The 13,382-nt window shown below is 36.8% G+C and overlaps 2 protein-coding genes across 2 annotated transcripts; both read left to right on the top strand.

Annotated features, from left to right (window-relative positions):
• Nucleotides 1-1,280: 1,280 nt before the first annotated feature.
• Nucleotides 1,281-6,991, top strand: LOC102605963 (phosphoenolpyruvate carboxylase-like). Its single transcript, XM_015309156.1, has 10 exons — nt 1,281-1,480; nt 2,232-2,623; nt 2,802-2,886; nt 3,368-3,590; nt 3,822-3,925; nt 4,026-4,113; nt 4,383-4,537; nt 4,943-5,941; nt 6,058-6,444; nt 6,543-6,991. Exons 1-10 carry the CDS (start codon nt 1,313-1,315, stop codon nt 6,834-6,836), a joined length of 2,895 nt encoding a protein of 964 aa, XP_015164642.1. The 5' UTR covers nt 1,281-1,312; the 3' UTR covers nt 6,837-6,991.
• A 1,394-nt stretch (nt 6,992-8,385) lies between these two features.
• On the top strand, nt 8,386-13,349 carry LOC102605628 (dol-P-Man:Man(6)GlcNAc(2)-PP-Dol alpha-1,2-mannosyltransferase). The gene is made up of 10 exons (XM_006348236.2): nt 8,386-8,760; nt 9,391-9,478; nt 9,568-9,727; nt 9,998-10,215; nt 10,550-10,845; nt 11,409-11,523; nt 11,603-11,741; nt 12,466-12,662; nt 12,773-12,862; nt 12,949-13,349. The coding sequence occupies exons 1-10, from the start codon at nt 8,486-8,488 to the stop codon at nt 13,078-13,080; spliced, it is 1,710 nt and encodes a 569-aa protein (XP_006348298.1). The 5' UTR covers nt 8,386-8,485; the 3' UTR covers nt 13,081-13,349.
• Nucleotides 13,350-13,382: the final 33 nt, after the last annotated feature.

Genomic DNA, 13,382 nt, shown 5'->3' with positions numbered 1-13,382 from the left:
TGTTTACTATTTAGTTAAAAAAAAATTATTTCTACGGAAAAAAACACTTATTAAATTTCTTTTTCAAAGGAAGAAGTTATTTTTCTTATTTTGAAAATTTTGAAAAAATGCACCCAAAATATTTGTACTATACAAGACATGTTTAAATTTAAATTCATAAAATTTAAATCTCAAATTATTTTACCAAACATGTGCCCAAAATTTCTTCCTTACACATCTCATATTGGTATATGCAGGACAGTTAACCAATTTTTTTTTTTACCATTCTCTTGAGTGAAGGCGTGAAACTAGCAAAATTTACAATCAGTTCATATACTTAGTCCATTGTTTACTTTTATTTATCTACTATATTAAAAATAAATTATTTAATGCATATAAAATATAACTATTTTTTCTGATTTACCTTAGTGTTTTACAAATTTCAAATTATTTTCCAAATTAATTAAAGATTATAGACTAACTAATATGTAATGATATTGAATTTGCACTTCGGTTGTTATATTACTTTTTGCTTACTTATATATTCTAAAAAAGTGTGTTTACGTCTTTAATTATCACCTTTAATATATAAAGGGAAAATCAAATTTTTTTCTTCATTACCTCATAATTAATTATTTATTCTTTAAATTACTTTTCAAGATTTAATACTAAACATCAATTAATATACTTATTATGATAATATATACACGTCCATCATTATTTTTTAAGAGTCATCCTCATCCAAAGTTTAAAATCAGGCAAGTAAAATTGAATAGAAAATATTTGTTGAGAACTAAAATTATGTAAGTGAATAAGGATTTAATATAAGCCCATCTATATAATACAACACCATATAATATAAAGATGAATAATGAAAAAGTGAGAGATTAGTAGACAAAGTAGAGTGAAAGAGTTCCACTCTGTTTTATAGTGAACCAATTCTGTCTCTTTAGATCACACATCCCTTAAAACAAATAAGAAAAACCCAAATCATTGTTCTATGTAAAAAAAAATTGATTTTTGTTTTTCTTACTGGAAAAAAACTTCTTTTTTTCCTTTCTTCATCATCTGGATTCTGAAATATATCAAGATTCAGGTACCCCATTATTTATAATACTCTTTTTTCCATTGCCATATGCTCAAAATTTGATTTTTTTTCCGTTTCATGTGGACCCCTTAAAATCCCTTTTTCTTAAAAAATTCTGTTTTGATGGGGTCATTATCAAGATACTGTAGAGTAATTTGTATTAAAAAGTTATGATCTTTATGTTATGTCCCACTTTTTCTTTTTTTTGCAGGATCTTGATTTTGTAGTTGGAGTTTAAAGGGGTTGATGGCTACTCGTAATTTGGAGAAATTGGCATCTATAGATGCACAGTTGAGGCTTTTGGTACCTACTAAGGTGTCTGAAGATGATAAGCTTGTTGAGTATGATGCTTTGCTTTTGGACCGTTTTCTTGATATTCTTGAGGATTTGCATGGAGAGGGTATCAAAGAAACAGTATGTATATGCATTTTAAAAAATCAATCTTTTTTTAACTGTGTTTTAGCTAAAGATTTGATTTTTATGTGTTATAGTATTATGTGTGACGTAGTGGTGAATGAAGTGGTGGGAGGGTGGTGTGACGTAGTGGTGAATGAAATGGTGGGAGGTGACAGGTATTCTGTGGAATTAGTCGAGGTGTGCGCAGACTGGTTTGGCGCAGACTGGTTTGGATACGATGGTTATAAAAAGAAGTTTAAAAAAAATATTACTATAGTCTCAGTTGAAGATTTTGTGTCTTCAATAGTGATTGTGAATTCTTTCTTTTGAAAGAATCATGAAGTATCTTAGGATTAGAAGAAGTTCACTAACTGTAGCTTGAGTTAATTGTTACTTCATTGGGATATACTGAGAAAAACTGATCGAGTTTTATAGTAGATTTTCTTAGTATTGTCAAAGGTGCGCTTAAAACGTGATTAATCCCTGAAGCGAGGCGCAAAAACATGTTGAGCGTTTTGCCTCTCTAAGATTAGTAAGCGCTTTAGTGTCATGTCAAGGCTCTTAAGGCATATTTATTTTTCCTTGCCAATGAGCGAAATCCAATTTCTTTGTTCATATGTTTAAAATAAATTCTTATATTTATTTGTCTTGGACGACACATGCATATTTGTATTTTTTTTCTCCATTTCTGCTTAAAGCCCCGACAGACTTTAGAACTTTTTTACTCTTTCGCCTTTGATAATGCTGGATTTTGTTGATGTGATATTAGGTCCAAGAATGTTATGAGCTTTCTGCTGAGTATGAAAACACGCGTGATAAGAAGAAGCTGGAGGAGCTTGGCAGTGTGTTGACAAGTTTGGATCCAGGGGATTCAATTGTTGTTGCTAAATCTATTTCTCACATGCTTAACATGGCCAACTTGGCTGAGGAGGTTCAGATTGCCAATAGTGGGAGGGAAAAGTCGAAAAAGGGCGACTTTTCAGATGAGAGCAACTTGATGACTGAATCCGACATTGAAGAAACACTCAAGAGACTTGTAGTGGACTTGAAGAAGTCTCCTCGAGAAGTTTTTGAAGCTCTGAAGAATCAGACAGTGGATTTGGTCTTTACTGCTCATCCGACTCAAGCTACCCGGAGATCTTTGCTTCAGAAGCATGCAAGGTCTGGTCTTTAGATTTTACACTTCAGAAATTCGCATCTTTTGCTACACTTTTATTTACAAGTTTGAATTTTGTTTATTTATTATTTCTATCGTATTATTCATAACTCATGTAAGTCTTCTTTTTCGCTTTTTGTTCAGTTGTTTTACTTCTTTAGTGCTGACTTTTCTACTGTTTAGGATCCGCAATTGCTTGGCTCAGTTGTATGCTAAAGACATTACACCCGACGATAAAGAGGAGCTGGATGAAGCTTTACAGAGGGAGGTAAGTATCGGTGTGCACTTTCTGGCTGCATGTGATATAAATATCATTTTTCTTCTTCAAATTTTGATGTTTTCTGTAGACTGTCCAGCTCTTAGAACAAATATATGGGTGCTTTAATCTCCTATCAAGTTGTCTTCGTCTCTCACCCCTTATTTGGTCTATTCCCAACAGAGAGACGTCACTTCGACTAAAAACATAGCAACCAATCTGTCGTTTCAGTTGTTAGGAAGTCAAATTTCATCTCCAAACAAAATAATTCTATAGAACTTTAGGTTTGAGAAATGAGATGGCCTTTATATGAATACAAGGATTCCTTGTCTTTGATTAGAATGTAGGCCATTTTTGTCTTTTCTCCAGAATACGGATGATATCTGTGTATCTATACAGGATGCATCCTGCTTACCAACACTGTGAATTATAATGTTTCTGTAAGACGGATATGTTCTCTTCTCACAATGCATCCTGCTTACCACCTCTGCAGATTCAAGCTGCTTTCCGCACTGATGAAATCAGAAGGACTCCTCCAACACCACAAGATGAAATGAGAGCTGGAATGAGTTACTTCCATGAAACAATTTGGAACGGTGTTCTGAGGTTTCTACGACGTGTAGACACAGCTCTTAAAAACATTGGGATTAATGAACGAATTCCTTATAATGCTCCTCTCATCCAGTTCTCATCTTGGATGGGTGGCGACCGTGATGGTACATTTTCTCTCCTCTTAACAATGTTGTTTTCAGTTACTTTAATTGGCAGTATAGAACATAAAACCTTTGATATTTGAATCATGATACATTTTGAAGGGCATCGGACAGAAGGAAAGCTCTTCTCTCAAGATATCTTCTAAAGATATTGCTTCATAGATTTTTTTGATAGAAGATCATGTAAATACTTCTTTCATCAGTCACTCAGGATATGTCTGCCACTAAATGCAGGTAATCCAAGAGTCACTCCTGAGGTCACTAGAGATGTTTGCTTATTGGCTCGAATGATGGCAGCGAATTTGTACTATTCTCAGATAGATGATCTAATGTTTGAGGTAATTTACAATGCTTCATAACTTTCTTTGTTGTCTATTTTGAAAAGTTGCCATCATTTTCTACACCCTATAGATGATTCTAACTAGAATGTTATTTCAGTTATCTATGTGGCGTTGCAATGACGAGCTTCGTGATCGGGCAGATGAACAACACCGTTCATTAAAGAGAGACGAAAAACACTACATAGGTAACTAGCATGAATGCTAATTAAAATAACTTGCTTGTTCCATATAAATTTGATAGCACTGCTCGGAGTACTGATTTAAGGTAACCTTTTGCATGTTCTCCATTTCAAGTGAGAAAAATGCACGCTGTTGTCTATGATTTTCAATAGAAAAGATTTTTAGCATCTGGTGCTTTAGTCAGTCTTCAGAAGCTGCATGAATTTTTCTCTGTACCTCTGCTGAACAGAGCAATTGCATAACTCTTGACCTTCAAAATTTACTTTTGATGTAGAATTCTGGAAACAAGTTCCACCAAGTGAACCGTATCGTGTAATTATTGGTGATGTGAGAGATAAACTATATCATACACGTGAGCGTACTCGCCAGCTGTTATCCAATGGGTTCTCTGAAATTCCTGAGGAGGCAACATATACTAACATCGAGCAGGTGTGCAACACTACATTATTGTTAGTATTTTTTCATAACAGAGAAATCCCTAAGGGCCAGTGGCCCAGTGCCTAATGGTTTTCAGTGGATGATGGGTCCACTCCACTACTCTTGTGAAACACTTCGTTATTTTGTTATCTTTCTTCTTCTTTGTTTCCCATGCCTTGTTTGTAAATGTGGAGCATCTAAAATTAAGCAGCATTGTTATTCTTTGTTCAACTTGACATGTTATTCCTGATTAAGGGACTAGAGAAGTGAATATGCCACGTCTCTTTGTTGTTGTGTGATCATTGGCATGCACATTTGTATTCTGTCAGAATTGCATGTATTTCGATTTTCTGCCCCACAAACTGATTCTTTTGCCTGAATAAATAAGTTAGTAAAGTGGTTGCACATTTTGTGTAGTTCTTGGAACCTCTTGAGCTCTGCTACAGATCTCTTTGTGCTTGTGGGGATCGACCAATTGCTGACGGAAGCCTTCTGGATTTTCTACGACAAGTTTCCACCTTTGGACTCTCACTTGTGAGACTTGACATAAGACAAGAGTCGGATCGCCACACTGATGTCCTTGATGCCATTACCCAGCACTTGGAAATTGGTTCATATCGAGAGTGGTCTGAGGAATGTAGACAAGAGTGGCTTCTCTCTGAACTCAGCGGCAAGCGACCTCTATTTGGACCTGATCTACCAAAAACTGAAGAAATTGCTGATGTTTTGAATACATTCCATGTCATATCAGAACTTCCATCAGACTGCTTTGGGGCATACATCATCTCAATGGCCACTGCACCATCTGATGTGCTTGCTGTTGAGCTTTTACAGCGTGAATGCCACGTGAAGCAACCTTTACGGGTAGTTCCACTTTTTGAGAAATTGGATGATCTGGAGGCTGCTCCTGCTGCTATTGCACGTCTCTTTTCTATTGAGTGGTACAAAAACCGCATTAATGGGAAGCAAGAAGTCATGATTGGCTACTCAGACTCTGGAAAGGATGCTGGTAGGCTGTCGGCAGCATGGCAGCTATATAAGGCTCAAGAGGAGCTTATAAAAGTTTCCAAACAATATGGCGTGAAGCTAATTATGTTCCATGGCAGAGGTGGTACAGTTGGAAGAGGAGGTGGTCCCAGCCATCTTGCTATATTATCTCAGCCACCTGATACAATTCAGGGATCTCTTCGTGTAACAGTTCAAGGTGAGGTTATTGAGCAATCATTTGGGGAGGAACACTTGTGTTTTAGGACACTCCAGCGTTTCACTTCTGCCACCCTAGAACATGGAATGTATCCACCTTTCCCCCCAAAGCCAGAATGGCGTGCACTTCTGGATGAAATTTCTGTCATTGCTACAGAGAAGTATAGGTCAATAGTATTCAAGGAACCCCGATTTGTCGAGTACTTCCGCCTGGTCAGTGTGCTAGAAAAATGCATTATATTACTTCTCTAACAAAAGGTGTTACCAGAATGTAACAAATATTTCTACAACTTTAATAAGTTATTTTTTATTTTGGATCACAATTGCAGGCAACACCCGAGCTGGAGTATGGTCGGATGAACATTGGTAGCCGTCCATCAAAGCGTAAACCAAGTGGAGGCATAGAAACACTTAGAGCTATTCCATGGATCTTTGCATGGACCCAGACTAGGTTTCATCTGCCAGTCTGGCTTGGCTTTGGGGCAGCATTTAAGTATGCACTTAACAAGGATAAAAAAAACCTCAATATGCTGCAGGACATGCACAAAAAATGGCCATTCTTTAGAGTTACTGCTGATTTGATTGAGATGGTGTTTGCCAAGGGAGACCCCGGCATTGCTGCTTTGTACGACAAGCTTCTGGTTTCTGAAGATTTGTGGTCCTTCGGTGAGCTTTTGAGGTCCGATTATGAGGAGACTAAGAGCCTCCTGCTTCAGGTAAATTACTCTTGACCAAGTTCTTGCACTTGGCATACGTTGTTACTCATCATGTTTGATCGCATGATATCCTTGTTCTTTATGTTTCTTTTGTATAGGTTGCTGGACACAAGGAACTTCTAGAGGGAGACCCCTGCTTAAAACAACGACTCAGGCTGCGTGATTCCTATATCACTACTTTAAATGTATGCCAAGCTTACACACTAAAGAGGATTCGTGATCCAACCTACAACGTCACTCTAAGGCCTCACATTACCAAGGAATACATAGAATCGAAACCTGCTGCTGAACTCGTGAGCCTGAATCCAGAAAGCGAGTATGCTCCCGGCTTGGAAGACACACTCATCTTGACCATGAAAGGTATTGCTGCTGGAATGCAGAATACTGGTTAAATCTGTTACTATGTTTTTGTTTTAATGGTTGGTAAAGTATTTGCCCATCCTAAAGTATACATTAAGAATCATGTATCCTTAAGTACATTTTTTTTGCAACTTCTAGTTTAGTTACCCCATAAAATGGATGAATAATTATTCCCCTCTCTGTTTAGTAGCTTCTTGAATAAAATTATGCTGTAAAAGAGTACCTTTCTTCATTTACCAAATCCTTTTTGCAATTAGTCTCAGTTCCAATCTTTCAATTTTAGCACCTTATGCTTTGCAATAGGTCTAGGTTACTTGAATTTTAACCACAATATCTCAGTCCTAAACAAGTTGGATCGGCTATATGAAACTTCATGAGATCGTGAATCTCCATTTAAGCTCGTCTCATGTAGCCATTTATTTTTAAACAAAATAAAACCATCTCACTACTCCTTATGAAGGAATAGTGAAGGTTTGTTTTATCCATGTATTGCGAATATTTCATATGTTATCATGCATAAAATTATATGCAGATATTAAGAAAATAAAAAGGAGCAAGCAAATACTATACTAATTAGTGATAAGATCTCCTAAAACTCTCAGCTAAATATTGTATAAGCTTGTGCTGATTTTTGGTCAGAGTTAACTCTTCTATAATTCAAAATCAAGCGACACGTTAGGGTATTATCTATGCAATTTAATAGAATATAAGAAAACATACAAGCTCATCATATTAAATTCTGGAAAAAGGCTCAAATATGTCATCGAACTTTGAGAAAAGACTCATCTATGCCATTTCCAATTTGGAAAAGCCTCATCTCATTATTTGTTAACTGAAAAAAGTTTTGGTTTTGCAAAAAAATTTCTAACACGTGGGTAAATTATGATTCAGCCATGCCATTAGTTAAATCATTTTCTAAAAAGGAAAAGGCTTGCCATCAGAAAAAAAATGCCATCAAAAAGGAAAAGGCTCAAATATGTCATCGAACTTTGAGAAAAGACTCATCTATGCCATTTCCATTTGGGAAAAGCCTCATCTCATTATTTGTTAACTGAAAAAAGTTTTGGTTTTGCAAAAAAATTTCTAACACGTGGGTAAATTATGATTCAGCCATGCCATTAGTTAAATCATTTTCTAAAAAGGAAAAGGCTTGCCATCAGAAAAAAAAAAATGCCATCAAAAAGGAAAAGGCTCAAATATGTCATCGAACTTTGAGAAAAGCTTCATTTATGTCATACATTAAAAGTTTGACTCATCTACGCCATTCGAGTTAACAAATAATGTCATGGATGAGCCTTTTCTCAAACGAAAATGATATAAATGAGTCTTTTCTCAAAATTCGATGGCGTATTTGACCCTTTTTCCTTAAATTTAACAATTAAAGTTTGTTGATATCTGACAGAGACAAACATACTCGCTTTTAGCAAACATAAAGGACCAAATCTACATAAAAATATTTTTTTATGCATCATTTTGAACCTACTTCTAAACATAAGGGACCATAATAGTTATCATTTTCTTTTAAACTTTAAGAAGAAGCAAAGGATCTCTCTGAACCGGATTCCCCCAACCGGTTCAAAACAACCGAAAAGTCCTGCAAAAAAACCGCTCCGCCAAATGTAGAGGAGAAATACAAAATTGAAACAGAGAAGAAAAAAGGAAGCTAAGCAGTGAAATAGCTATGGCGACGAGGCAGAGACGAGCTTTGACGTCGGATCCTCCGGAGACGGCGTCATCTCCGGCGTATACAAAGGTAGATAAGCCGGAGAGATCGGACGGTGAAAATGAAGGCGTCGATAGAGGACTAGGTTGGCTTCTGCCGTTGCTTTGCCTAGGGATGTTGAGGCATATGAGCGCTACGTCAAATATTATTCACGATTGTGACGAGGTGTTCAATTACTGGGAGCCTCTTCACTACTTGCTCTACAAGTCTGGTTTCCAAACTTGGGAATACAGGTTTCACCATCTTCAATTCTGTACTATACAATGATAGCATTGTCAAATGTTGTTTTGGAATGATTTTTCTTAGCTGATGTGTAAGATTTGGTTTAATTTCCCCTAAAATGATCAATTTTTTGCTCCATTAAACAAAGTTGATACAGTATTAAGTCACTAATCCTTATTTGCAATCTAAATATGTAACTATCCTGAACTTTACTTGTAGCTTCCTCCTTCTGTACATATGCCTGGACATATATTTTGAGATTTGGCAGCCAACGATTCATATAGAGGATATCAACTAGTTGAGGTTAAGGTTTAGTCATTGTTGTTGCATATACATTAGGTCGATGTTTGACGAGGGTCCTCTAATTTGGTCAGAGACTTGTGTGCCAGTGTGGGGGGTATGTTTGTGATTTAGAGAACCCGGCCGTATTAGATGAAATATTTATTAGCAAACTGGTATTGGAATAATTTAGGGTCGTGTAGAGAGGAATGGTTATGAAGGAATCTTATAGCCAACCTGAATTTTGTTTGGGATTGAAGCACAGTTGACTGGTTGATGATATTAGTATGATTCCCTTTTAGTAACTAGAGTTCAGTTTGTTATGATAATACTTTACAAAGTTTGGTTACTTGTCTTTGCAGTTCGCAGTTTGCCTTGCGGTCGTATCTGTATATTCTGCTTCACAAACTGGTGGGTTGGCCTGCTGCTTGGTGGTTTGGAGAGGAAAAGGTGATGTTGTTTTTATTCCCCCAGATATTTCTCATCATTACTTCTTTCAGTTATTCATTCTCTAATTTCTCCGTTTTTCAACATGACAGGTGAGAGTATTTTATGCTGTGAGAATTTTTCTTGCAGGGCTGTCTGTCATCTGTGATGCCGCTCTAGTTGTAGCCCTTTCCCGAAAATATGGAAAACGTCTTGCATCATATGCACTCGCAATGCTATGCTTAGCAAGTGGTTGTTTCTTTGCTAGCACGAGTATGTTTTTTCACTAGACTGTGTTTGAGGTTTTTCCTTGTTGGTGGTAAACAATTAATGAAGCATGAGTGTGTTACTTTCAGTAACCTATATTTGAGGTTCTTATTTACCGGTGGTAAACAATTTAGTGATTTTTAAATTTCAGCTGTTTTTCTCTTTGCATTCATACTATGTGAGCTAGATATGTGTGGGTGACTCCTAAATGTTGTTTGTCATACCCTGTGTCGACTTTCTCATAATACTAATGCCTATTACGTTTCCTTTACGCAGGTTTCCTTCCGAGTTCATTCTCAATGTATGCCATGTCTCTTTCTTCAGCACTATTTCTATTTAATAAGCCTGCCATGGCAGTTTCTGTTGCTGCCACTGGAGTGATTCTGGGCTGGCCGTTTTCGATCCTTGCTTTTCTTCCACTGACAATTTACTCACTGGTTAAAAGCTTCAAACCTGTGTTTCTTACAGGTGTTGTCACTTCTATCGTCCTTATGGTAAGTTTGATCATATCATATTAAGTTTCCTGCTATGTTGAGTTTTCATGTTTCAAGCTTAAAATTTGGGAAGTTTCCTTTTAAGGGAACAAAAAGTTAGTATTGGATTTCCAATGTATAGAGTTATTCATACTTACCGTAATGCACAAAAATCATCTACCAAATGTTCATGTTGCTAAAATTCAATATGCAAGTCCGTCGTCCTACATTGAAATTTCAAATTACTTAACGTAATAGGCTTTTTACCCGTTTTAGTGCTGCTCACATGCTTTTTTCCCCTGGACCACCTATTCATGCTGCCTGATGACTCAACTTGGTGTACAAATTGTTCTAGGTACTCTCAGTTCTTGTTGACTACGACTACTATAAGAAGTGGACATCCTCTGTTATCAACTTGCTGGTTTACAATGTTTTAGGGGGTGGTGAAAGTCATCTCTATGGTACTGAAGGGGCATCATTTTATTTGAGGAATGGTTTTAACAATTTCAACCTCTGTTTTGTGTTTGCTCTACTGTTCTTAGCTATACTACCCATTGCTAAGAAGAAGTATGCTCCTGAGTTGCTCGTTGTTGTTTCACCTGTCTATCTCTGGATTGCCTTTATGTCCTTACAGCCACACAAAGAAGAAAGGTTAATCCTCTTTGAGTTTTTCTTCTTGTCACGACAATATATAGTTATCATATATATGTCTACTTGAATATTATGCTGAAACTCCTGATTTTCTGAGCTCAACCAAAAAGACCTTTATAGTGGCTCGTCTATGACAAGTGTGCTAACTGGAAAGATATTTGGTCAACATGCTCTACTAAAATCCTTATTTAGTAAAATTGAAGCTATAATTGTCTTCTTCAGATTTCTTTTTTTGCAGTGCTATACTGAAATTCGATTCCATCAGGAATTTGTATGTCTCTCCTCGTTGTCTGGAATCCACCTATTATTGTTTGAATTTTGGGAACTGTTCTTGATATCTGATGTATTAGTTTTTTTTTTTTTTACCCGAAATGATAATTGCCTGGAAGGTGCTAGTGTCATTGCTAAAACAGATTGGATAAGGCTCATGATAAGATTCCTTGGTCAAAGTCATTTCTGTAGCCAAGAAACATGAAGCTATGTTTTACTGCATCTGAGATTGAAAGTAACATGAATTGCAAATAAAATCTGATGTAGCAACTCATTGTTTACTGCCTGTGCAGATTTCTGTACCCAATATATCCACTTATCTGTGTTGCTGCTTCCGCTGTGATTGAAAGTTTTCCTGATCTGTTCAGGGATAAGTACAATCCCAATGGTTCATCCACTCTAGTTAAGGTAATTTCCTATGTCCACAGAGAAATTGACAAGCTTCAATAACAGTGCCTATAGATTTTCACTTGCTTTGCTTATGCAGATAGCGAAGATTCTCAGACCTCTAGCTCTTGGTTTGATTCTTTGTGTCTCCCACGCTCGGACATTTTCACTTATTAATGGTTATTCAGCTCCTATTGAGATTTACAAGCATTTGGACTACCATGATGATGCTGGACCAGGTGAGGATTAGCCTATTTAATGACAAGTTGAATATGTGCTTGTTAAATTTTCATCTTCAGAACTTTTAACTCTGATGAATGGTGTATAAATCTTGATGCATGAATTAGTCTTTTTTCAGAGGATGACATGCATTGTATGATCTCGGCATTAAGATACTTGTCGGATTAAAAGACCATATAATTTTTTCTTTGAACTTCAGTTTTGTTGTAAAGAGTATTTTTATCCAGTAACTTTTGCCAATACTGGATAACCGAAAAGATGAAACAATTTCTCTTGTAAATCTGATTTTTTGGAGCCAAAGATGTGCCTTTCATGCATGGGGTTGAAACTTGAAAGTGAATACCTGATTTAATTATTTGAACCTAGATGGACATGGACTTATTAAGGAATAAAAAGGTGTCCATGTCGAGATATGAGAGGTTGATTTTCTGTTATCATGTGGTTCTCCGTTTATCTGGTCTTTAGATTAACGCCCTATAATATGAGCTTTTTCTCAAATGTGAGCAAAAAGTTTCCTCAGGACATCTGTATGTGATTTTCCCCCCATTTTACAGCCACCGCTATGTTCTTGCTCCTCCATTTATTCTGTTCTTGCTAGATGGGTGCATATCTGGTGCTTTGCTTAGCATGAAGCTGGATGCAACATCATCTTTTCATGTTCTGAAAGTTTCATGCAGTATCCATTTCCCCGTGTATATTTTAAACTTCCCCATGTTGGTTCAGGTTCTGTCCTTTGCGTTGGTAGTGAGTGGCACCGGTTCCCTTCTTCCTTCTTCATTCCTGATTATGTGGGCCAAGTTCGATGGTTGGATGATGGATTCACGGGCCTTCTCCCAATTCCGTTCAATTCTAGCTTGGGTGGTACCTCGGCAGCACCATCTTACTTCAATAATAAGAACAAGGCATCAGAGAGGCAATATGTAAGCACTCTCCTGTAATGTTTAACCAGAAAGAGTGTCCATTTATTTTTAGTGTGCTATGTATTCAACTATGAGATGACACTCAGCTTCTTCTGCTAATAATGTTATAGCTTAAGGATCCTGAGCAATGCACTTTGCTGATAGAGCTGCAACTTCAACGTCCTTATCCTACGCGAGGGAGTGACATGACCACATGGGAGGTACTTGGCTCTTCCTCATAAGCTCATCTCTCTCTCCCTCCCTCCCTGTGCCGCATGCTATTAACTTGTGAGTGTTTTGCCTACAGATTGTTGCAGCACTTCCATATCTGGACAGGGAACTATCTCCTCCATTGTATCGGTCATTCTTTATTCCAAATCAATGGCAGCAGAAGAATGTCTTTGGCCAATACAGATTACTTAGGAGAATACAAAAGTGATTGCAGATGTACACGCTGAATTTTCTGTTGTCCAGCAACTTTTAACTCTCCCGGGTATAAAAGTACGCCAATGTTGACTAGTTTAGTTTTTGTAGTTTGATACTGCCTACACTTTCGAGGATAGCAAGTTGAATCAAGCAAGTTATTGGATCTTCCATTAATTTTGGAAGTCAGATTTTGTACTATTGTTTTGTTGGTGTAGATTACACAGATGGATGTTTAAATTTTGATTGGTAAGCAGATAGTCGAAATCTCTTATTGGCATCGTTGGAAATGTGTCATTTAATTTGGTTTCAGTTGCC

The sequence above is a fragment of the Solanum tuberosum genome, unplaced genomic scaffold, assembly GCF_000226075.1.
Source record: "Solanum tuberosum cultivar DM 1-3 516 R44 unplaced genomic scaffold, SolTub_3.0 scf00096, whole genome shotgun sequence".
Lineage (NCBI taxonomy): Eukaryota > Viridiplantae > Streptophyta > Magnoliopsida > Solanales > Solanaceae > Solanum > Solanum tuberosum.
This window is presented reverse-complemented; position numbering and strand designations above follow the sequence as displayed.

Excerpts from the sequence above, each read along its gene's own strand:
- LOC102605963 (XM_015309156.1), top strand. The coding sequence starts at position 1,313 with ATGGCTACTCGTAATTTGGAGAAATTGGCATCTATAGATGCACAGTTG. Across the intron at positions 3,926-4,025 it reads TAGATGATCTAATGTTTGAG|TTATCTATGTGGCGTTGCAA; the intron begins GTAATTTACAAT and ends ATGTTATTTCAG. Across the intron at positions 4,538-4,942 it reads CATATACTAACATCGAGCAG|TTCTTGGAACCTCTTGAGCT; the intron begins GTGTGCAACACT and ends CATTTTGTGTAG.
- LOC102605628 (XM_006348236.2), top strand. The coding sequence starts at position 8,486 with ATGGCGACGAGGCAGAGACGAGCTTTGACGTCGGATCCTCCGGAGACG. Across the intron at positions 9,479-9,567 it reads GGTGGTTTGGAGAGGAAAAG|GTGAGAGTATTTTATGCTGT; the intron begins GTGATGTTGTTT and ends TCAACATGACAG. Across the intron at positions 9,728-9,997 it reads TTGTTTCTTTGCTAGCACGA|GTTTCCTTCCGAGTTCATTC; the intron begins GTATGTTTTTTC and ends TCCTTTACGCAG.